The sequence below is a fragment of the Onthophagus taurus genome, chromosome 6 (assembly GCF_036711975.1).
Source record: "Onthophagus taurus isolate NC chromosome 6, IU_Otau_3.0, whole genome shotgun sequence".
In the NCBI taxonomy this organism is placed as follows: domain Eukaryota; kingdom Metazoa; phylum Arthropoda; class Insecta; order Coleoptera; family Scarabaeidae; genus Onthophagus; species Onthophagus taurus.
In genome coordinates, this window is record NC_091971.1 from 33,087,152 (window position 1) to 33,111,952 (window position 24,801).

At 33.6% G+C, this 24,801-nt stretch overlaps 1 protein-coding gene across 3 annotated transcripts; it reads left to right on the forward strand.

The window, feature by feature from the left end:
• Positions 1–1,717: 1,717 nt before the first annotated feature.
• On the forward strand, positions 1,718–22,092 carry LOC111420049 (fasciclin-2-like). 3 transcript variants are annotated; one of them, XM_023052955.2, is made up of 7 exons: positions 1,718–1,779; positions 1,843–1,930; positions 3,732–3,931; positions 12,412–12,541; positions 12,597–13,388; positions 13,462–13,754; positions 21,755–22,092. In XM_023052955.2, the coding sequence occupies exons 2-7, from the start codon at positions 1,870–1,872 to the stop codon at positions 22,016–22,018; spliced, it is 1,740 nt and encodes a 579-aa protein (XP_022908723.2). In that variant the 5' UTR covers positions 1,718–1,779; positions 1,843–1,869; the 3' UTR covers positions 22,019–22,092. The 3 variants fall into 3 exon arrangements, with proteins under 3 accessions (XP_022908723.2, XP_022908724.2, XP_071053036.1); XM_023052956.2 differs by having other exon boundaries at positions 1,718–1,774; XM_071196935.1 differs by having other exon boundaries at positions 1,774–1,795.
• Positions 22,093–24,801: the final 2,709 nt, after the last annotated feature.

Here is a 24,801-nt window from a genome sequence, read left to right on the forward strand (position 1 = left end):
GGAATAACTCGGACAGTCGAAAACGTTCCGTACTAAACTAAACTAGGGCAGAAATCATACGGAGAACCTTTTTCAAAATAATAAAGCAAAAATTGAAAATCAAAGACAAAAATGAATCAATAAATTTTAAACGAACCTGCGGTAATTGCGGTTCGCTACAACATTTATTTTTCGATAAAACCTTTTTTTATGATTGTATAATTTGGTATTTTGCCTGATAGATCTGTAGAATCTAATTTAACTACTTATGTCAATTTCATTCAAAATTCACTTAATGATAATTGTCAAGTGGATTCCATACACACAGACTTCAGCAAAGCTTTAGATAAGATCGATCATAAATCATAATATATTAAATTCCAAACCATAACGCGTTTCTTATTGTATGCGGATGATTGTAAAATTTCTTTTCTATAGGTGCAGTTGCTGACTGTATTAAATTATAAAGCGATCTCTATCGTTTTAACACATATAGTTATAAAAACGAACTTTTACTAAATTACGAAAAAATGCTCTAAAAGTTCTTTTAACAGGAAAAGATATAACATTGATTTTTCAAATATACTTGGTATTGAATCTATTAAATGTCACTTTTATCAAAGATCTTGGTGTGATTCCAGATTCGAAACAGTTGGTGTTTATTCTAAGAATTACATTAATGATATATTTGCTGTTTTGAAACTTTCTCACCGCTTAATGTACGCTGATAATCTAAAATTATTTACGCGTGTGTCCTCAACTCTGGATTGCTCGGGGTTGTAGCGTGACGTTGACGTTTTGCAACAGTACTGCGACTCGAACCTCATTACGCTCAATTTGAGCAAATGTTATATAATTTCTTTCACAAGAAAGTTGAACTTAACTAAATACGACTATGGTCTTGGGGGTACAACCATGTCGAGAGTATCTCATATTAGAGATCTTGGTGTGACATTTGACCAAAAACTTACCTTTCAAAGCCACTACACAAAGACACGACATCAAAGCAAATAAATTATTCTAGTTTGCATATGTTAACAACGTGTTACATTTTTGTAGCTCACTTTAGAATCTTCAACGTCAACTTTATATGTATAAGTAGAATAGAAGAAATTAAAAAAAAAGTTGAAGTTCCTCAGCTACAGGACTAACATGGATTATGTTGATTACGAGTCTGAAAGTAAACTGTTTAGAACATAAACTAGGGTATGGGACTATATGTAGGCTCCGCATCCGAATTTTCTGGAAGCGAACAATTTGATGCATATTTGGCAAATGTGTGAAATGTTTATATGGTGTTTGTTACGAAATTCTGGACTCAGCGACTGAAATGTTTGATTTGTAATGAAAAGACCTACAACAAACCTTAAGCCAATAAGCTTACACAAAATGCTCTTAAACTCACTACATTTATTATAACTACTATACTACATATACTATAAGTATAATAATAATGACAGTAACCAAAAAACTATACAAAATTAGGATATGTTGCACAAACTATCTACTTTTAGACAATGCATATTAATTAGAAGGTTTGATTATAAAAATATTGCGATAAATAATAAATAAGAAATCTGTAGTTTTGATCATTATCTTATTAATATTGTATAAAAATTATGACTTAATATTCTTTAACTGAATATCCATAAATAAAGTCACTACTATGTCATGAATTGATAACCTTGTCCTCGTACGTAGGATAAGAAAAGTATTATAATTAAAACCGATAGTAAGTTTTCACATCTTGGAATTCCCAAGTGACATCTCGTTCGTCGCCTACTTAACGCGAAAAGTCTAGTATTTTTAAATTTGGGTAACTATGTCTGTATTCATTTTTGATTTTTTTGAATTTTGTTATAGATCTCGACAGATTTTTGCGAACCAAGCATGGGTAGTATGCCGTTCTACATGCTGATTATCACCGTAACCAGTTTCACTACAATAACAGGTGAGTAGGAATTAATCAGGCACGTTTATAAAGGAGACTATGCTTATTTGTTTCTTGGTTGTCATTGGATTAAGTTTAAAAAATATATTTTGCTATCACAAAATTACAAATTTGTTCAACATCGGTGAAAAATTAAAAAAGTTGGTGTAAACCAATTACTTAAAAATTATATTTAGTCTATTCATTTAAAGTTAAAAATTTCAACTACAAAGTTAACGAGACAAAGTTGTTTGTACACGTATCAAAAATGATCCTGATAACCTTTATCAATTTATATACAAAATAAATTAGACATTTCAATTTCTGTTAGTTTCTGCAAAGGTTACAAAAGTATTCTTTTTAAACTTTAATAAAAGTAGTATGAAATTATAAAAAAATTTGCAAAATTGTATATGAAATTGAAATATTGATTTATGGAAAAATATACAGCTATGAACAGTGTTTTAAAATTGTTATTTTATTTCGTTTATTAATAACCTTTAAAACTTAAATATCTACATGATATTCCATACTTTCTCTAAGAAATTTGAGTTAAATGGTAATTTTGGGATTGGTCATAAAGGATGCAAATTATGCTTCAGAAGAAAATTGTAGGTTTTCTATTTATTATTTATCGCAATCTTTTTGTAATCAAACGTATATATTGCAATTATGCAATGTTTGTAAGTAATGATTTTTTATCTGTAAATAAAGATGCTGATTTGTATGATATTTGTATCTAAATGACTTTGTATCTATAAATAAAGTCAAAGTAATTTTCTGAATTTTTTCAATTTTAAATTTACAGATTTTTATTTATTATTTATCGTAAATAGTTTCATAATCAAAGCTATTGATATGCATTGTAGATAGTTTAGACTTTAATTTGATAACTTTGTCCTTCAATGAACATATCGACAGAACATCGGTTGGTGCCCTCAGAACGTTGGGGTTTATCACTAGAACTACGTTGGAGTTTACGAATTTAAAAACAATAATAGATCTTTATTCTACGCTGGTACGGAGTAAACTTGAATATTGCTGCATTGTGTGGACCCCATCTTATTTAACGCACATTGCCACCATCGAGAAAGTACAGAGGAAGTTCATTAGGTTTATCCACTACCTCGATTCTGGGTATTAACCACCTCGAGGAGAACTAAACTATATAAATCTGCTACAACGATATGGCCTCCAGAGCCTTGAGGACCGTAGAAGATTGTTGTCTGCGAGGTTTGTGCGCGGTGTGATGTCGGGTGTGCTAGTTGCATCGGAAATACTAGCTCAATTGAATGTGAGGGTGCCGCGGATAAATGCGCGAGTTTATAGTGCCTATATGCCAAATCGTGCTAACACCAATGTTGGGCTAAACTCTCCAATAAACAAACTAATGCGTGCAGCAAATTCGGTCGAGTGACAGCTTGTTCTTGATTTTCTTTTTTTGTTTATCTTTTTTATTTTTTTTTTATTGTTTGTCTTATTTCATCTTTTCTTTTAGAATTGATTATTGTTGATTTATATAATATTATCTCTTTATTGGATTGTAATCCGTTGGGATAATAAAGAATGTTATTATTATTATTATTATATAAAAATCATGGCTTGGTATCCATAAATAAAGTCACAGTGATTTTTTCTACAATTTTTATTCGAAATTAGCGAATGATGACCAAAATTACCGCTTTCATTGTGCATTGTTTGAAAGTAGATCCTTTAGGCTTTACTTTATTTTGTTTATCATTCTCAAGCTTATTTATTTTCGTTTAAATTCTTATAATTTCAATTATCGAATAATCTTATTAATACGGTTTTTTTGTTTCAGTTTTAGTCAGTGCAACTGATAATCCCGCTTTAGAGATCAAACCAGATTTGCCAGTAATTATTCAGCAAGCTGAAAAGAGTTTGAGTTTAACATGTAGGCCACGTGTATCCGAACCCAACCTGATAAGTCAACTAGAATGGAGAGATTCGGTAGGACGCTTGATAGCAAATACTGATCAGAATGCATTAATACATGTTGCGGTAAGGTTTTCTAAAAGCTGCGAAGAATGAGGAGCTACCTTTTTCTTTATGGGCCCTAGAGAGATCCTGTTCCGATCTATAATTATCAAAGAATTGTGTATGTATATAGGGTGTTCATATTGTTAATGCGTAATGCTTGTCGGTCCGAGATTTCATCCGTTCTTCTTGTTGGATACCCTTGGAAAGGGGCAGAGGTTTCGGCAAGATCTAACCGATGGCAACTGTCCACATTTAATACGGTCAAGACTGAGTACTTTAGTGGTACTCAAGATGAACAGACGACATCATCGCGCGCATTACAATTGCTAATTTACTAAACTAAATTTATGCGTTCGCACGTGTTTAGTGGCAGTTGTGAGTACGCGTGAGCGCCCTCTGACCCCTCGGGGTCGGGGCGGCGGTAACTCGTCATTGGAAACGAGTACGCTTACTCGGTATACCGTATTTTTGAAGACGATTATCTCGAAAACAAAACCCGATTGGAAGAAAAATGCTTTCATTTCTACACTGAGAAAAATAATAAGGTCGATTTACAATCTACACATTGGTAATTTGGACCCTATGATATGTTCGTATTATTCAGTTGAGATGGTAAAATTAATCCCTATAAGGAAAATTTACAATCAAGAAAGAAATTTATAAGTAATTTTATTCTCTATATTGTAAATTTACAGTATTAAGGAAATTAATTAAGGAAATGTTACAAAAAAATCATAGTAAAAGTTATGAGTATAATAAATTTATTGTAACTCATACCATGATATAGTTGTAAATTTCATAGAATTTTTCTCAGTGTGGTGATATAGTGTATTTATGTCCTTTATTGAGCAGATCCTGTTCTTTTTGGTTAAATTTAATTTGGTAATTTTAGAATGCAGTTTGTGTGGACAAGTTATGTTTTTATAAAATTTCAAGATTTCTGTTTCTTAATTTATTTGGTTTTCTGTTTCTAATTTTACACATGACATGAAATCAACTCCGCCTGGGATGCTGAGATAGCACCTTGCCGGTCCCAAGCTCGGATAAAGGAGGAGGGTGTATAGCAGCACTGTTGCTATACAAATAAATCGAACAAACAAATCGGACAAACCAAACAAATCGAACAAATCAAACAAATCAAACAAATCAAACAAATCGAACAAATCAAACAAATCAACGAATAAAAAAATATAATCAAACGAATAAACAAATATCGTCGATCAAACAACTAAACAAACATAATCAAACAAATAAAATCACTCTAAAAATACAACACGGCAAAGCTAAACAACTTATACAGCGTGTCCCGTATCTTCCGCATCAGAGCATTATACGGTTGTAGAATACATTATTCTGAAGCGATCTTTCTAATAAAATTTTTTCGAAATGTTTATAATAACCGCACGGGAACTGTTTAACGACGACCAATAACGGACAACTTTGATTCATCGAAAAAGTTTATTTCTCTTTCCATGACGAATTTATTGGTGAGTACACGTGGGAAACGAGTTATCATCGGCGTAGCGGACCGGCCGAGGGTGGCACCGATTACCTGAGTTTGATTTGCGATCTGCTGATTGGACGAAAAACAGTTCCTTTAAACAGTTCCCGTGCGGTTATTATAAACATTTCCAAAAAATTTTATTAGAAAGATCGCTTCAGAATAATGTATCCTACAACCGTATAATGCTCTGATGCGGAAGATACGGGACACGCTGTATACTTATCACATAAAGAACAAGACAAATATGTATATCTTTAACTAGATAGAATATATAACTACAAATCGAGTAATACTTCCATAGCAAATACTAAGCGCAAGAACAGTCACATCCGCCAAAATAGAAACGAATCAAACAAGAGGGATTATATACTCTAAAAATACAACACAACAAGTAAAGTAAGTAACCCCCCCCCTTTTTAACTTCCGAACAGATTGAGATATCAATATGAGCAAAAAAACGTCAGGTTCTATATTTTATCAGCACAAATATTTTCTTATGGAAAATTTTGCTATCACTTTTAGTTTTTCCGGAAAATGGATCCACTTTGTTTTTTAAATGGAACACCTAGTATATTATGGTATTTTCCGAAAGATGAAACCAATACGAATCCAACGGTACCTCACAATCAAATATAAAATGCGGAATTTCGCCGGAAAAACCAACGTATCTTCGTCGACTATCTGTCGAAATGCAATCGGCCAGTTAAATGGTGGTCGGTAGGTTAACGGTAGGTATACGCTCGAGCTAAGACGGATTTAAAATTGATAGTTCCCTTACTTATTTTTGAAGTATATTAAATTTATGAATTAATCATATTTTATCAAAAAATATTTATAAAGAAAAAAATCAAAGTCAATATAAGAAATGAAATTTTTTTTATTAAAGATTTTGCCGTATTGGTTGAAAAATTGGCTTAGTGTTGTTATTGAATAATAAAAGAATTTTTTATTTATTAGGAACAAACATTTTTGTAGTGTTTCCTCTCACACGGCTTAACATGTGATGATCAATATTTTGGCAGACGTCAATAATTTCGTCAATAACACCATAAAAAGAAATCTAAAGGTGTCAGATCTGGTGATCTTGTTGGCCATTCAATCGGCCCACGTCGACCGATCCACCGTCCATTAAAATTTGTATCAAGATAATTTCGTACCATTGCCACATAATGTGGAGGAGCCATTTCAAAATCGTCAGGATTCTGGTGTACAATTTGCAAAAGACTTGGATTAATATCTTCTTCTAATAATCTTAAATACAATTCCGGTCTAATTTTCGGTTAGGAATATTGGTCTCACGATGTGATTTCCCAATATGCCTGTCCAAACATTTATTTTCTTGGGAAATTGAGTGTTAACTTCACGATATTCATGTGGACTAAAATCACTCTAGTAACGTACATTTTGCCGATGCAATTTTCCATCCAAAAAGAAAGTACATTCATCACTGAAACAAATCTAAAAATATTTCCCCGCCGTTGTTGGACCCACATCACAGGTTGATGCGATAGCAGCAGACGACATCATGCACGCATTAACTACTTCTGTTAACATCTGCACTTGTGTGTCTTCAGAAATCGAACGACGACCAGTTCTTTTGCGGTTCTCGACGCTTCCAGTTTCCAAAAACTTATTTACAAGTTCTCTTAAATATTTTCGACTAATTGGATGTTCAGGAAATCGTTCATTAAATTGTCGCTCTGTTTCATGTACATTTCTGTCAGCACGAGGGAATATTAAAATTCCTCCGATTTTGTGCTCTAAACTCCTTCTAGCCATTTTGATCTCGCTTTTCTTTGGTTATACTTGGTCGGGTAGAATTCCAAGATAGAAATGAAGGACAATATTTGCATGCTGCCTTAAATAGAAAATTTCAAGGTACCTACAAACTTTAAAATTGTTGTTATGACAATTTTTTCTTACAAGTTTTAAGAAGAACTTTCTTTTTATCCTTTTCTTGCATTGATTGTTTCATAAAAACATTCTAAAAGAATTGCCGATTTTAACCCTGCTTAACCCGAGCGTAGACCGACCTTTAACTGACCGTCCACCATTTATCTGGCCCATTGTATCTCGACAGGTAGTCAACGAAGATGCGTTGGTTTTTCCGGCGAAATTTCGCATTTTGTTTAATATTTATGTAAAAAACTAATAAACCGATATTTGATTGTGAGGTATCGTTGGATTCGTATTGTTTTATTCTTTCGAAAGATACCATAATATACTGGGTGTTCCATTTAAAAAAACAAAGTTGATCCATTTTCCGGAAAAACTAAAAGTGATAGCAAAATTTTCCATAAGACAATATTTGTGCTGATAAAATATAGAAACTGACGTTTTTTTGCTCATATTGATATCTCAATCTGTTCAAAAGTTAAACAGGGGGGGGTTACTTTACGCTAGCACTGTATAGTAGAAGAATACAAATATATCTTTAACAAGATAGACACATAATTAAATATATACAAAAGTACACCCACAACCGAAACCTCAACTGAATATACTTTGTAAGTAACGAAGTAAACTTGAGAATAAAACACATATAAAGAATATTTGAGGAAATTCATCAGCGAAATGGACTATGAACTAGGATTTGTATGGAGGAAAAAAGAAAGTTTGGAAAATGTAATTTGTCCAAGGCATTACACAGAGTGCGGTTGGGAGGCGTACTGAACTTGCTGATACAAAGAGGTACACGATTATACACAGATTAAACACTAACGATACGACTAAAGTAAGGGCTGAAGATGAACTAACCGAAGGTACTCAGAGCGCTCAGAACAAAACTAAGGGCAAGTTACGAGTGGCAGAGATGAAGACCCTGAATCAGAGACCAATGCGGAGTTCAAGACATTGTGAGATGGAGAAGATAGCGCAAAAAAAATTTTGGCACAACGTCCTTTATGTCCAAACATAGAGCGGTAGTGGAGTGCATTGATTTAAGGTTTCGGCTCGCGGCGTACCACGCTCTGCTTGCCACTTACGAATGATAACTAAAAACGTTCGCGAGCGGCAAACAGAGCGTGGCGTGCCGCTAGCCCAATTGTTTCGTCCTTACTTACGCCGCATGATGCTAACATAACAACGTTAAAATGCTCGGAACCAAACCGGCAGTTAACTTCTCAGAAGGTATTTCATAGGCAGGCCTTAGGAACAACAAAAGCAACAAAGCCAACGCTCTAGAGAAAGGAACGTAATTAACTTTTATTGATAAAATCTTGTTTACGATGGTAACTCTTCTTTTATTTCCTTAATATGATTTCTGCATAGCTATGTTGGTTGTGAAACTGTTAAGTATTTTTGTAACTTGTATTTTGGAGTTAAAACTTCCGATAAACAGATTTTGTTAAGTCTGATGAGTTGAAGAATTTATTCAATTTGATGTGCTAATTTTTTGTATTTCCGGATTAATGAACAAATTATAATCAAAATTATAACCGCATTATACCTGTGGTTATCAATTAAAGTAAATCTTAAAGACTTCTGTTCTTAAATTGATCCTTACAATAAGTTTGTATTCAAAAGGAAACTAATTTTTCAACGCTTACTATAATAAATTTTATGTTTATTATTCAATTTAGACACCTTTTTAGTTTTAACTATTCTGGTTTTGGACCGTCTAACGTCTATGTTAAACTCGTTTGTAGTCTCTTTGATATGACTTTCAATATGAATTGGGTTTTCACTCACAGTTGCGTCTTGAATTGGATTTTGAATCGGAGTCTGGTTTTCACGCATGCACCCTCCATGTATACCATGAAGAACTGAAACTTCCATTGCAGTCCTTTCCTTATACAGCCGGATTCAGAGTAAGCGCTTTATTTTTTTTTGAGCCACACTATGGGTACTACTTTCAAAATAGTAATATCAAGTAACAATAGACACAAAAGAAACAATTAAACTTTATTTTGTAATAAACATCTACTTATTTATTTGGACAAAAATAACATCGAGTGTAAAACATTCATGCGTTACTACATTAAAATGTTAATTTGCCTTTTGATGGGGACAGAAATGAATTTTTAAGAAAAACAAAATATTATCGTAAAAAGAATGTTTTTAGGATCTCAATAATAAAAAAAAATTTTTGGCATTCCATTTAAAAAAAAAAAGTTGACTAACGCCATTTTGAAATAATTCGTCCAATTGAAAATGTGATATCACCATCATGTAGAGAATATCCTAAAACATATTACTGCCAAATATTTTGAAAGTAGTACCCCGAGTGTGGCTAAAAAAATAAGGCACTTACTCTGAATCAGACTGTATATACTATAAGATTTTTGTTATCATAACCAAAATGTTTTTTTTAAGTTCTTCTACATGAACTAATCTTCTTATTCCGTTTGTTAAAACAAAATGTGTCAATTCACTGTTTCTATGCAATATATTTCTTTCCAACCATTTCTCTTCCTCTCCTCTGTTGCCTTTTACATAAACTAACTCCTCTTGTTTTATCAATTTTTCCTTTAATATAGTCTTGTTCTTGGTGAACGTTTAAGAAACAGTTCAGCCTGTTGTTGTTTGTAGAGTGTTTCGATAAGCAAACAATATGTTATCTAACTGATGTTGTACTCCCTGCTGTACCGTATTTTCTAACTTTATTTTTGAAAGTTGTTTTTGTAGTATCTGTCCGCAGCACTGTTAGAACGAGCAAGATATGGTGTTTTGATAAGTTTAATTCCATTTTGTTGACAAAAGTCTTCAAACTTCAATGAAATCAATTGTGGTCCATTATCGGATACTAACTGTTCAGAAAGACTATATCTAGCAAATACTGAATGGAGATACTCTACCGGGTGTCCCTCAGAAGTGGCTCACCCCCATATTTTTTGTTATTATTAGTGATATAAGAAAACTATTTGGAATGCATAATTAGGCCGTTAGAACGGATTATTACGACATGAAATCATTCTCTTTGTGCTTCCAGTTATACCGGAAGTGAGTACTAATTTTGCTAGTGTTTTAAATCTTGATTTTTTTTCTTCAGTTGGATAGACAGCATAATTTCACATAACTATTACTTAAAAAAATTTTCACGATTGCTTATAATTTTTGAAAAAAAAATTATTTTCGTTATTTTTAATAAAAAATTTATAAATTTAAAAAAATAGCGAAAGGAAGTACAAAGTAAATGATTTCATGTCGTAATAATCCGTTTTAACGGCTTAATTATGCATTTCAAATGGTTTTCTTATATCACTAATAATGAAAAAAAATATGGGGGTGAGCCACTTCTGAGGGACACCCGGTATAGTGGCCTCTGCAGTAGTTGTCTTCATAAAGTTTATTTTGACCCATTTTGAAAAGGAAGTGATCAAAATTAAAAGGTCATTTTCGTTTTTTTGTCGCAAAATCAATGTGAACTGGTTGAAATATCCTAGTCGTAAATGACTATTGCAGTCCTTGCGACTTGACGAATTCTAAGATAGGTGGGATTAAGTTCCACGTTGTATCGCCTTCTTCATATCCCATTCTCCTTTATTACACCAAACATTTTCCTCACTGTTTTTCTTTCAAATTATTCTTTGTTCTCTCTGTCATAATCAGAGCCACGACGTTTCGGGCTGTTGATGTCACCATCTGTATAGAGCAGCGAACGGGTTATAGCGTAGTGGTAACATGCTTCTATCGAGCACATCGATGTGCCGCAACGTAACGATACTGGTTGAATGCTGGCCCATGTAAAATTTGGGAGGGTTCTCTGCGGTGCAGCATTCAATATGTGTTTGGCCGATTGTCCGACTAAAACTGAACCAGTGGCGTGGTATACTATATGTGGCGTGATGTGGTCAATGTGGCCCGAGTCTCTACTGTAAGGCGACGAGCCGCCAATGAGTTGCCCGACAACGTCGCGGCTCTGGTCATAATCCATGTCTCGCATCCATAGTTTTTAGACAAAGTAGATTCTGTTCCTTATGTGATAATTACATTGATATATTTGTTAACTATGGTAGTTGTCTCTGATGATGGCAGGGCCACAAGTAGCTAGACAATACACATACAGGGTGCCCATTATGTATGGAATATCGTATACATGTATACGATATATACATACATGTATACATGTATACATGTATGTATATCTTGGTAGGTATCAACTTTATAAAAAAACATTTTATACAAAAGTTGTTTAATATTTTATTTGTCATAATAAGACAGCATTCAATTGTTCTTACTTCAGAAAACAAATGAGCAACGAATAACACTTGAAGTTTTTTAAATGGTAATGTACCCTTTCGTTAGGCTCATTTGAAAGAGATTTTTTTCTCTTTACGATGACGTAAAATTTTAGTGCCCTTGTATCAGAAAATTTTTGAAAAAAATGTAAAAATTGTTAATTAAGAAAATTAACTAATAACATAAATCTAGATATCCGAGATCGTCAAGTACTTCGTAGTACCTCGAATTATTGGAAATGTACACTGATTTTTCGTTTATTTGTTTTATTTTGTATGTAAATTTAATTTGCGGTAATAATTCGAGGTACTTGACGAGCTTGGATATCTAGATTAACGCCATTGATTAATTTTTATTAATAAACAATTTTTACATTTTCCTCAAAAATTTTCTGATGTAAGGGTACAAAAATTTTACGTGATCGTAAAGAGAAAAGTAATCTCTATTAAATGAGCCTAACGAAACGGTACATTGCCATTTAAAAAAATTCAAGTGTTATTCGTTACTCATTTGCTTTCTGAATTAAAAACAATTGAATGCAGTCTTATTATGGCAAATAAAATATTAAACAACTTTTATATAAAATGTTTTTTTATAAAGCTAACATTTACCGAGATATATACTATATTCCATACATAATGGGTACCCTGTATAATAAAGACCAGTTTACGTACATAAAAGTCTTTAAATTTATTTTTAATGTTTTCTGGATCTGAAGTATTGTGTAGATACTGCGGGAATTTGTAGCTTTCCTCGTAAAATCTCTCTAATTTTATACATTTAATTTAAAAATTAACATTGACTTATTTTGTTTTAGAAATTAACAAATGAAACAGGAATACTTTTAGTATTTCCTAATCCGCAAAATTATTTAGATGGAATTTATAAGTGTAAAGCTTTTTATGGGAGCACACTTCTAGAAACAAGAGTAAGAGTCGTAACGATAGGTAAATTTATCAAAAAATTTTAACCGTTTTTATTTTAACTTAATTAAATTGACAGATGGAAATCCTGTTACACCGCAAATTTTTGAATTATTTAATATAACAGCATCGATTGAAAGTGATACGAAAATTATATGTAAAGCAAACGGAAGACCAACTCCGAAGGTTTTATTTAAAAAATTAAATAAAGCTGATCTCTTTCAAATTGGTTCTCAACCATTTGACGATAGAATTCTCATAGAAAACATTAACAACAATGCAAAAGGAGAAACTTATGGAATTTTAACGATACGTAACTTAAGCCGAGCAGATGATGGCCTCTATGAATGTATCGCCGACAATGAAATCGGTAAAGCATTCAGAATCGGTCATATTACCGTCGAATTCCCTCCAGTATTCAACAATAACGATAACGTTAACGAAGTATGGACGTGGCAAAACAACCCCGTTAAATTAACTTGCGTTGCAGAATCTATTCCAAACTCAACAATAAAATGGAGATATAACAGCAATGAATTAGATAGGGATAATCCGAGTCTTAGAATTGAAGGATACGGACCAAAATCACATCTAATTGTTACACCAGGATCAGAAAATAAACTTGACGCACATTACGAGTGTGTTGCTATGAATCGATTGGGACAAAACCATAAAATGTTTAGTTTAAAAAGCGCTGATCCCCCTTGTTCAATTTCTCAAGTTAAAGTTAATACAGTAACCCCCACAACAATTAAATTCGAAATTGTTAGACAGCAACTGTTTTCCGAGATGCCTTTAAAAGCATTCATTTGTAAATATCGAAGAATTGATCAAACATCGGATTTCGCGAAAAATATCACTTGGAATGTTAGTAAGTAATGAAAAAAAAATTGTACACAAAGCATGTCCACAAAACTTTAATTAATTAAGAATATTATTTTTAGATGCTTCATATATAATTAATAACTTAGAACCTCAAAAAACGTATCATTTCACATTTGCCGCAGTTAACGATGTGGGAATTGGTAGTTGGAGTGGACCAAATCTTCACTTCACAATGCCGAGACGAGCTGTGCCAGCAGAGCCTATAATTTTAGTAACACTTGGCGGTTTTGCAAATGTTTCAATTCACGAACAAGTCATCGTCAGTTCTTATGCGGATCGCTATGAATTAAGGTGGAATGTATCGAATGATAATGGACATCCTTTGGATTATTATATTATCAGATATTGCGAGGTAATAACAATTTTAGAAAACTTTTCTACTTTGTTGATTGTAAATACATATATCTACAATTTGACTTTAATTACAAAACGGCAATATATTTTAAATTGAAGATTGGTAGTCATTTGCTAACCAATCAGATGAGGTTAGATCAGGTGATCTTTATCTTGTCATTCTAGATACTCGTAGATGTCAAAATAACGTTTAAGGCCTATTCACACTATCGATCAACGACCGGTCAAGTCACGGGCCGGTCACGGTCAAAGCAAAATTTCTTTCCTACTAAACGTATGCATTTCACGGCAATATATTCACACATGCGGTCTTTTTGCGGTCATGTGACCGCGGCGATCAATGCATATGTTCAGTAGGAAAGAAATTTTGCTTTTTTTTTTTTTTTTTTTTTTTTTTTTTTATTTGGGATGCAAACGGGACAAGCCCAGCGAAGCATCCACTAAAAATATACAATATTATAAACTAAAAACAAGAATTTAGCAATAAGTAACAAAAAAAAAAATATCAAACAGGTTAACAAAAAAAAATAGCAACAGAAATAAAATTTAACAAAAAAGTGAAACTTAAGCAAAACTAATAATCAAAAATATTGAAAACAAAAAATCAATCAAAAACAGAATTAACGTCGTAAGTCAAACGGCGCACGAGATGCACATAGGAGATCATTAACCAATTTCCTAAATGTAGACCGGGGAGTAGCAAACAAGTCTAAATCAGAACAAAAATTGTTATAAGAAAACATGAGACGAGGGACCACGGAGTTAGAAAACGCATTTGTATTGGTACAAGGCACGTAGAATACCGATAAATCACGGGATGGTCGAACAGGAATCCTAAACTGTAACTGAGATAGAATCGCGGAGCAGTCAACAGTGCCGTTACTCACTTTATAAAGCAGCATTAAATCGTTACTAATGCGCCTGGAAGAGAGTTGAGGGACTCCAAATATTAAGCATCGCTGTGTGTAATCACAGTATGGTAAGTAGAATTTTCGCGATAGGTACCGAAGAAAACGTTTTTGAACTTGTTCTAGTCGATCAATGTATATATGGTATTGAGGGTTCCAAACAGAAGATGCATAGTTAAGGATAGAAGAAACGAAGGCGAAGTAAAGAGAACGAATACAGGATAAGTTAGTAAAAGGACGGGAGACACGACAAATAAATCCGAACATGCGAGAAGCCTTATTAACAATAAAATCGATATGAGCTGAAAACGCAAGTTTAGAATCAAAGAGAACCCCAAGATCTCGAACACAATCAGATGGTATAAGAGTATTAGGGCCGAGGGAATAATCGAAAACAATGGGATAGCGTTTGCGTGTAAATGTAATTTTCGTGCATTTATCGTGATTGATGAAAAGATTGTTGTTTACACAATAAGCCTGTAATCGGACCAAGTCCTCCTGCAATTTTTCGCAGTCGTCAGGTGAACAAATCGTGGTAAATATTTTGCTATCGTCAGCGTATAGCAGAAACTTGGAGTAATGAAAACACGCATGAATGTCATTGATATATAGCAGAAACAACAACGGTCCCAAATGACTGCCTTGCGCCACACCGGAAGTTATCTCTTTGAAGGAAGAGCGATAGCCATTAATGGTAACAGCCTGTGATCTGCTAGAGATGTAAGAAGATAACCAATAAATCAAACCAACAGGGATGTCATAATTAAAGAGTTTCTTAAAAAGAATTCCGTGATCTATTCTGTCAAATGCCTTACTGTAGTCTGTATATACAGCATCCACCTGGTAATTTTTGTCTAGAGCATTCAGTAAAAAATTAGAAAATGTGATTAGGTTAGACTCCACTGACCTGCCACGAAAAAAGCCGTGTTGCTCCGGGATTATGTAAGATTTAACCTTAAAGAAAAGCAGATCGTAAACTAGACGTTCAAAGATCTTAGAGGCAATTGACAGAATAGAAATAGGTCTGTAGTTGACGACTAAATTTCGGTCGCCAGCCTTATGGATGGGCAGTATTAGAGCTTTTTTCCATTCGGATGGGAAAATAGCCGTTCGCAGAGAAGTATTGAAAATGTAAAAAAGTGGTTCAGTAAGCACTGATGCACACTCACGAAAAAGCACGCCTGGTAGGCCGTCCGGACCCGCACCCGCTCTAGGATTCACAAGTGACAACGCCTGTAGAATATCATCACGTGAGAACCAAGGTGCGATTTCCGAAGAAGAGCAGTCGCGGATATCAACTAAAGTTCCATCAACAAAGACAGAACTAAAATAGTCAACAAACAGTTTGCAAATTTCCTCCCCACCCTCAACCACTCGATCACCATACGACATCTTACTGGGAATACTCATGCTGCCTTTTTTCCTCGATTTAATAAAAGACCACAGACTGTTAGGATTATCGGACAAGCTAGTCTGTGTAGCCTCTAAGTATAGCTTATAATCAGCTGCAATTAAAGTTTTAGACCGAGTACGGAGCAGACGAAAGGTTTCATAGTGAAGGCGATTACCTGTAGTCTTCCATTTTTTGTGAAATTTTAATTTTTCCTTAATGGCCTTGATCGTTGGCAGGGAATACCAGTTAGGAAATCTGCATTTAAAAGTAATTTTGTGAGGAATAAATTCATCAACTGCTCCGCGAACAACTGAATAAAACACTTCAAGCGCCTCGTCAACTGGTAAGTGACTAATAGCCGCACCCCAGTCTACAGACGCGAGTGATGTACGGATACCTGTATAGTTAGCCTTGTGAAAAAGATATTTACGCGAGCAGTTTTCGCGGAGGGAATGCAATAAATTAAATTTAATTGAAAAAGTTAAAGCAGGATGATGGGTGTCCGCGTGCAAAAGTGGATCAAGGCTTTGAGAAAAATCAGAGATGTTATAGGAGTTACTAAGAATAAGGTCCAAGGTTCTGTCGTTAGCATTACGTACGCCGTTGTACTGCTCAAAATTACAATAAGAAAACGAAGTTAAAAACAATCGTGAACGAGCATCATTGGCACTCGATGGCAATAAACCAAGCGATTGCGACGAATACCATGAAATATGAGGTAGATTAAAATCACCAAAAATCAAAATCTTATGGTCAGGGTAGTGGTCGCAAACGCGATGCAAAGTTACCAGAAATGCGTCAAGCGAGTCAAAGTCCGCGGGTGGGAGATAAACACAACAAAGCAGCAACCGAGTACCACCGCACTGCACAGAAAGCCACAGGTCTTCAGCGGACGCACTTTCAGCAAGTCTAAAACAGTCGATCGTGAAACTTTGACCGTGATCGCTCCGTGACTTGACCGATCGTTGATCGATAGTGTGAATAGGCCTTTACTATTCAAGAATAACTTGATATGTTGAAAGAATAAAACTAATCAAGCAACGGTATTAACTACATTGTCATTCTTAATACCTAAATTCGTAAACTTCCGGACGTTATGCAATATTGCAGCATTAATATTTTGAAATGAATAGAATCTTATAGCAACTTCGTTTATTTATTATTTTGTACATAAATGACTTTGGAGCAGCAAGTAAGGCAATAGAACTTGTTGCACTTGTTCATTTGAGAAGAATCTCGCCTCAATTAATCAGCGTACTTCAATTAATTCAGAATATTTAAGATCAAAACAGTGCAGGCGTCAAAACTGATACATGCTAAGTAGGATGTGAAGTTAAATAAATAACGAATAAGGTACCCTTGTAACAACCTATTGTATTATTATTGCAGGAGCTTCCTTTGCGAACGGAGCCGCCCGACGGTATTTAGTCGTGTTTACATATGAGACGTTTTATATTCGTGTATTGTTATTGCCCCTCGAAGAGTTGTACTTGTGAGAAATGAGAATTATTATGAAACGGTAACTCCAAGTTATTTCAAAATTAAAGTGGAGAAACAAAAAATGTTAATCCTAACCTAGAATTTCACAACCGCTGACAAACTAAGCGTAGATTATTTATACTGAGATATTTACTAACCGCTGTATCGTTCAGCCGCGACTGCTAACATAGCAACTCAACAGTTGACACCGGCTGAACGTGCCCATTAATAATAGTAAGAAAATCACTGACATTTAAACGTCAAAAATATTTCTGACAAAGATTGTAAAGCCTACTAAGATTTTTTCATTAAAAATTTTTGTTTACTTAATTTTTTTTTCTCAAAAATTATTAAATTTTCGAAGAACATCAAAGAAACAAAAAAGTTTTAGAATAGTTTTATCTATCTAACTGAAATTTTTCCAATGTATTTATCATCATCATAAAAAAAATGTAGGGATAAATTGAACAGGGGTGGTTACGTTTAGTAGTTTAGAAGGGTAGGTTGAAAGTACAAATAGGGTCAAAACGTGCCCTATTATGAATTAAACATATTCCCCAAATTTCATTTTCCTAGCGTTTATGGTTAAAAAAAAAAAATTAAACCAAAATTTTCCGCCATTTTTGGAGGGGTGTAGCTCCGTAGGGGAGCCGAAGTCGCCCATGGTTCATATATTAAAGTACCCTTAAAATTCACTGAAGAATCACCCCTTGAAGTTTGTTGCAGTCATTCAGATACAGCCTGTATACAGTGCTAGCGTAAAGTAACCCCCCCCTTTTTAACTTCCGAACAGTTTGAGATATCAATATGAGCAAAAAAACGTCAGGTTCTATATTTTATCAGCACAAATATTTTCTTATGGAAAAATTTTGCTATCACTTTTAGTTTTTCCGGAAAATGGATCCACTTTGTTTTTTTAAATGGAACACCCAGTATATTATGGTATCTTCCGAAAGAATAAAACAATACGAATCCAACGATACCTCACAATCAAATATCAGTTTATTAGTTTTTTACATAAATATTAAATAAAATGCGAAATTTCGCCGGAAAAACCAACGTATCTTCGTTGACTACCTGTCGAGATACAATGGGCCAGAGAAATGGTGGACGGTCAGTTAAAGGTCGGTCTACGCTCGGGTTTAGCAGGGTTAAAATCGGCAATTCGTTTAGAATGTTTTTATGAAACAATCAATGCAAGAAAAGGATAAAAAGAAAGTTCTTCTTAAAACTTCTAAGAAAAAATTGTCATAACAACAATTTTAAAGTTTGTAGGTACCTTGAAACTAAGGGGATGAAATTCACCACCCCTTGATTTTTTTTTATAAGAACTTTTTAACGGTATGGAATATTAACATAAAAAATATGGGTTGTAAAGCTCATTCTTTAGTGGTACTTTTTTGTCTCTTTAGTATTTTTCTGAAAGTTAATAGTTTTAGTGTAAAAAAATAAAACGTCGTGCCATGTACTGCTATGTGCCGCCATGTTTAGCTAAAATTATTCTAAAGGTTGGCTCTGAGAACTTGTAAGTTTCATTTGCGGTGAATCCTCATAATTGTTGATGATTATTAATAATTTTTGATTATTATTAAGCAAGAGTATCATTTTTTAATATTGTTTAAAACAACGTAATTTGTTCAGACAAACATTCATCTTATTTATTGGTTTTCTTATGAAAATCACAATTAATTGGTGTTATTTAGTTAGTATCAGAACCTAGTAAGATAACTGCACAACTTCCATAGCCAGCCATAAAGAATAATTTTCTCATAATAATAGCAGCGTTTTACAATACAATGTAGCATATTTTATTTTTTTACGCTAAAACTATTATCTTTAATGAAAAAACTAAAGAGACAAAAAAGTACCAATAATGAATAAGCTTTACAACCCATACTTTTTTATGTTAATATTTCATGGTATTAAAAAGTTGTTATAAAGAAATCAAAGGGGTTGTGAATTTCATCCCCATTGAGGGCGCTGGGGAAGTTTCAGGTATGGTTGAAAATAAGGTATTAACCAGTAGTACATACGTACAAAATTTCAAATTCTACGGTTTACTTATACCCGAAATAGAAGATAAAATGTAAATTGTTGGCTCAACTTTGACAGCTCATAGGTCGAAACAAAAAAGTTGCGACCCTATGTTTATACCGATTGGTAACTTTAATTTTAGGAGATACACCCAACACGGACGTACGTATAAGTATACGTGTGTGTGTAAATTCGGTGTCGTTAAGTGGGGGATAAACAAGCGTAGGGGTAATGCACAAATTGAATCGTTCATAGATTGTTGAGAGGCGAAGTTGGTCGCATCGCTTTGCAGTTAACCCTAGCAAAAAAAAACTAAGATGTTGTTTACTGTAGCGGAAAAGGTACAGATTATAAAATGGTTTTATGGTGGCAATTCTGTAGCCCAAATAATTAATTTGTTTCCTGTGGCCTATGAAAACAGATCAATTCCTAGTCGCGGAACAATTTCAAATATTATTAAAAACTTTGAGCGACATGGATGTGTGTCTCCACAGAAACACAAATTACGAAGGTATGTGCTGATGTTGAACGCAATAAAAATCAGTCAAGCAGACAAGTTGCGGAGACGTTTGCTATCAGCCATGTTGCCGTCCTAAAAACATTAAAGAAACACGGGTACAGGTCGTACAAGGTACAAAAAAGTCAGGAACTCTGCGAGAACGATAATATTACAAGGGCGGAATTTTGCTTTACTATGATGGAAATGGCCAACGGAAATGTTGATTTTATAAAAAACATTTTATTTACCGATGAATCTACATTTCCTTTGCATGGTCGGCATAATCCCAGCGTTGCTCGATATTGGTACACAATATCCCCAAAAATTAAATGTTTGGGCTGGCTTAGTAGGTGACTATATTATCGGTCCTTTTTTCATAGAAGGAAATTTAAATGGTCATAAGTATTTAAACATTTTGCAAAATGACGTAATCCCATCGCTTCAACAATTAGACAATGTTCAATCGGGAAGTATCTGGTTCCAACAAGATGGTTGCCCGGCTCACAACAGCCGGCAAGTTAAAGAGTATCTTAACGCACAATTTCCAAATCGTGTAATATCTATTTGCGGAACGTTAACTAGGCCGCCTAGATCACCAGATTTAGCCCCCAATGATTTTTTTCTATGGGGATATTTAAAATCGAAAATTTTTGTCTTATTTGAATTTCATTTATTATATTAGTTATTATTTTTATAATATTTCTTATCATTGAACGATGTCAAACGACTGACTGCTCTTCGATCCACTACTCTTGCGATTCCCCTCCCACAAACATACTCCGCGCGCATATGCACACACACAAGTATACTTATACGTACGTCCGTGTTGGGTGTATCTCCTAAAATTAAAGTTACCAATCGGTATAAAAAAATTGTATTATTTTGGCAAGTACTACGTCCTAGTAAAGTTTCCCGATTAGAAACTGAACCACCCTGTATTTCCTTGTATCTTATTATTTGCGTACCGATTAGTCTCCTCAACTATTTTCTTGATCAACTCATCGGTAAAGAACAACTTGAAGAACTACTACCACTATTGAACGTATCGTCTCTGGAACTTTTAGTCAACGTGTGTAGGATGCTATAAGACATAAAATATATGAAAACTCTGCTGATTTCTCTGCTAGAGACACTGAAAGACTGACTCGACTAACTGAAATTCGTAATGACCCTACAAAGGGCTCGCATCGTAAGTTTACATTATAATTTCATTAAGATGTAACTTGTCTTCTTACATGCGTAGGCTACATGCGTATCTTATCGTTTAGGACGACAGACGTATGCCAGCCACAGCGCCAGATGTGGACGGCTGTATGCCGACACGCGTTCGCAACGATAAAAAGGCTTTATTTACCATGTAGCTGAATATGTTGGGAAAACATTTGAGCAATCAATGACTCTAAGTGCATGTAACATCAATCCTGGAAACTACCATATTATTGGGACGTGTTTATTACCGACGTTTTTAGAAGTGCTGTAACAGGTCAATCAATGAAACAAACTCAAATTAAAAGAGTAATTTTCGCGTCCTAGCACATCGTAACTATAACATTTCAACTTTGAAACTATTGAAATTACAATTGTATCAACTGCTAACTAACAACCTTTTAAGCAAATGGGCAATATACACTAATTTTGAAATTCTAATATTATGATACACACTTTGTTTTTTGAATTCTTTCTAGACTCATTGGATTAATGGTGAATGGAAAGATTCAGAATCAAAATGCTGTTCGGAAATAATAGAACCTACGTTCCAAAGCTACGAGATGAAGGAACTACAACCGGACACAACGTACAACATTGAGCTTAGGGCTCATAACGCGCTAGGTGCGAGTACAACAGCGCAAATGAGGGTTAAAACGATCGTGGAAGCCTTTTCAGGAAGTAATTCATCAACTAATTCGTTCAATCTTCTTATTTTGTTCGTTTACGCGGTATTTTATTAGACGATAAAAAAATTTGGAAGAAAATGTTTACTCTTTTTGATTACATAATGTTAAAAAAATAAATGTGAATTAAATATAAAACAGTTGTTGATTTTCTTTGCATTTTTTTCTTTCTCCTAGAGAAGAAGTTTTACGTAGGTATTTAATACAGATCGTATTCACCGCAGAAGAATATCAATTTTTTGTATAAAAGAATTCATTCTTACGTCAATCATTTAAGTAGTATAGCTATGTGCGTTCTGGACCAAAATCCGTTAAGATTTAACATTGGGGCAGTGTTGCCACCTTTGCAGCAGCAATATTCCCTTTCTGTGTACTAAAAATTCCCTTTTATTTACTGCCGAAATTTTGTTGGGACTAAAAGTTTTCTTCAAAAAAAAAAAGGTTGTTAAGAGGCTACTTTACCATACAGTTCGGCAAATTACAAAAAACATATATTATTTATAAAAATAATTGGATGAAATTTTGTACATAGCTTCTTCCAACAATTATACATAACGCAAGGTGAAAATTTTTGAAATTTTCCAAAAAAAAGGGGCATATTCTTCAATATTAAAGAATTTGGTCATTGTTTTTTAGCTTGCATGATAGTATACATGAAAATAGTAATATTTTTCAAATGAAATTTTTCTGAATTTTTAGTAATAAAGGAATAGTTTGTAATTTGCTAAAATTGTAAAAAGGTAGCGTAAAAATGAATATTTTCCGTCATGATTCCCACGAAGTATTACTACCGCGTTAGACCCGCCTCCGGCCGACTGAGCGACGCTGCTAAGCGACGCCGTTCACCGATGCTCTTTATTTTATCTATTGCTTCTTTAATGTGGTAGAGAAAATAATCATTTGTAAAAGTGCGTTTTGAACTTTGTTTTTAGTTATTTGTTAGTTATTATTGTGTAATTTAACTACATTTTTGGGTTTATAGTTTACTGTTTATAGTTTATTGTTATTTTCTCGTTTACTTTAGTGTTAGTTAAGTTTATGTAAAGTTTTATAAACAATGGGTAAGTACATACACCCAGAAAGGAAAGATGGTTGTCGCAAAAACCTATCACTTAGTACTCGAAGACGTTCTCGAAAAAGGAGTAATAGACGATAATAATTTACGATATATATTTTTGTAAAAGCTAAATTCCCATTTTTATAGTACGAGCCGGACGACAGAAAATTCAATTGAAAAATGTGTTCCATCTGATAGGTAAGTTAATTTTTATTAATTTAATTTAAAAAGAATAAATCAACAGTAAAAATTGTTTTGAAAATGTTTATATTAGTTGTATCAACACAGACGAAAACAATACATTATTTGAAACGATACCATGCGGTGATGAGACAAATAATATAAATGATGCAAAATTATACGGTCGTCGAATATTTGACATAAAAAGTTTATTAGACCAAATACTGACAGTTGGGAATAATCATGAACCTTTTAACTGCAACATAACTAACATGAAATTTATAAAGGAGTCAAGGGAAGGGCTTAGGAGCTCATTTCTTTTACAATGTACTATGTGCGGGATACAAAAGGAGCTTTACACAGAAGAAAGCAAAGAGTCTATTGACATAAACTCTGCTGCTGTTTTTGGAAGTATATCTGTCGGTACCGGATATACACAGACAGAACAATTATTGTTATGTATGGATATACCATTTATGTCAATAAAAACATTCCAAAAATATCAAGAAACGGTAAGTGATAAAATCAGGGATGAAGCATGGCAGTCTATGAAGAACGCAGGTGAAGAAGAATGTAATTTAGCCAAAGCTTCAGGAGAAGTAAACAAAGACGGAATTCCAATGATAACCGTAATTGCGGATGGTGTCTGGTGTAAACGCTCATACAATGTCAATTACGACGCATCGTCCGGAGTTGTACTGCAAATAGTTGTGTGTACAGGGTGATTCAAGCCACCCGTATATTCAATTTTTTTTAAACGGATCTAACTAAATAGTTGAAACAAAAAATTATCGAGAAATAAAAATACGTTTATTATAATTTTTTAAGAACCATTTCATTATTAAACTGGTGACAGCTGTGTAGCCAAGTTTTCAAATAAACTAGTCTGTACAAGTGATCTAAATCACCCTATACATATTATATTCCACAAGAATACTATCATAATTATTATGTTTTCAGGGTTGTATCATAGGCCAAAAACAGGAAAAGTATTATATATAGGTGTTAAAAATAAATATTGCTGTATCTGTGCCCAAGCTAAAGAACAAAGTCAAGACGCTAAACCGCATAAGTGTTTTAAAAATTATTCTGGTACATCAACATCCATGGAAGCAGACATTATTACCGAAGGATTTAAAAGTAGTTTGACTGTGCATAATTTAATTTATAATAAATTAGTAGGTGATGGCGACAGTAGCGTATATAAAAAATTATTAATATCGAAACCATACGGTAACTTGTTAGTGCAAAAGGTTGAATGCCGAAATCATCTGCTACGAAACTTCTCAACAAAGCTGCGGGATATAGCATGTAAGCAACAGCCTTTTTGTAATAATGTTTGAAACTTAGTAGTATTAAAATTTTGATTGAAGATAGTGGAAACATCAATACAATTAATTCCATAATTATTATTGTGTAAATCTGTATAATATAACTTCTTCCCAATCATACAACGTGAAAATTGATAACTTTGTTGTATTGTTGGTAGTGAAAATGTGTCCCTTTCACCATAAATTTAATAATACTTATATTTATAATAATAATTTAATAATTTTTCAAATTTCTTCTGCACCGATTAATTTTGGTATGACATGATAATCTA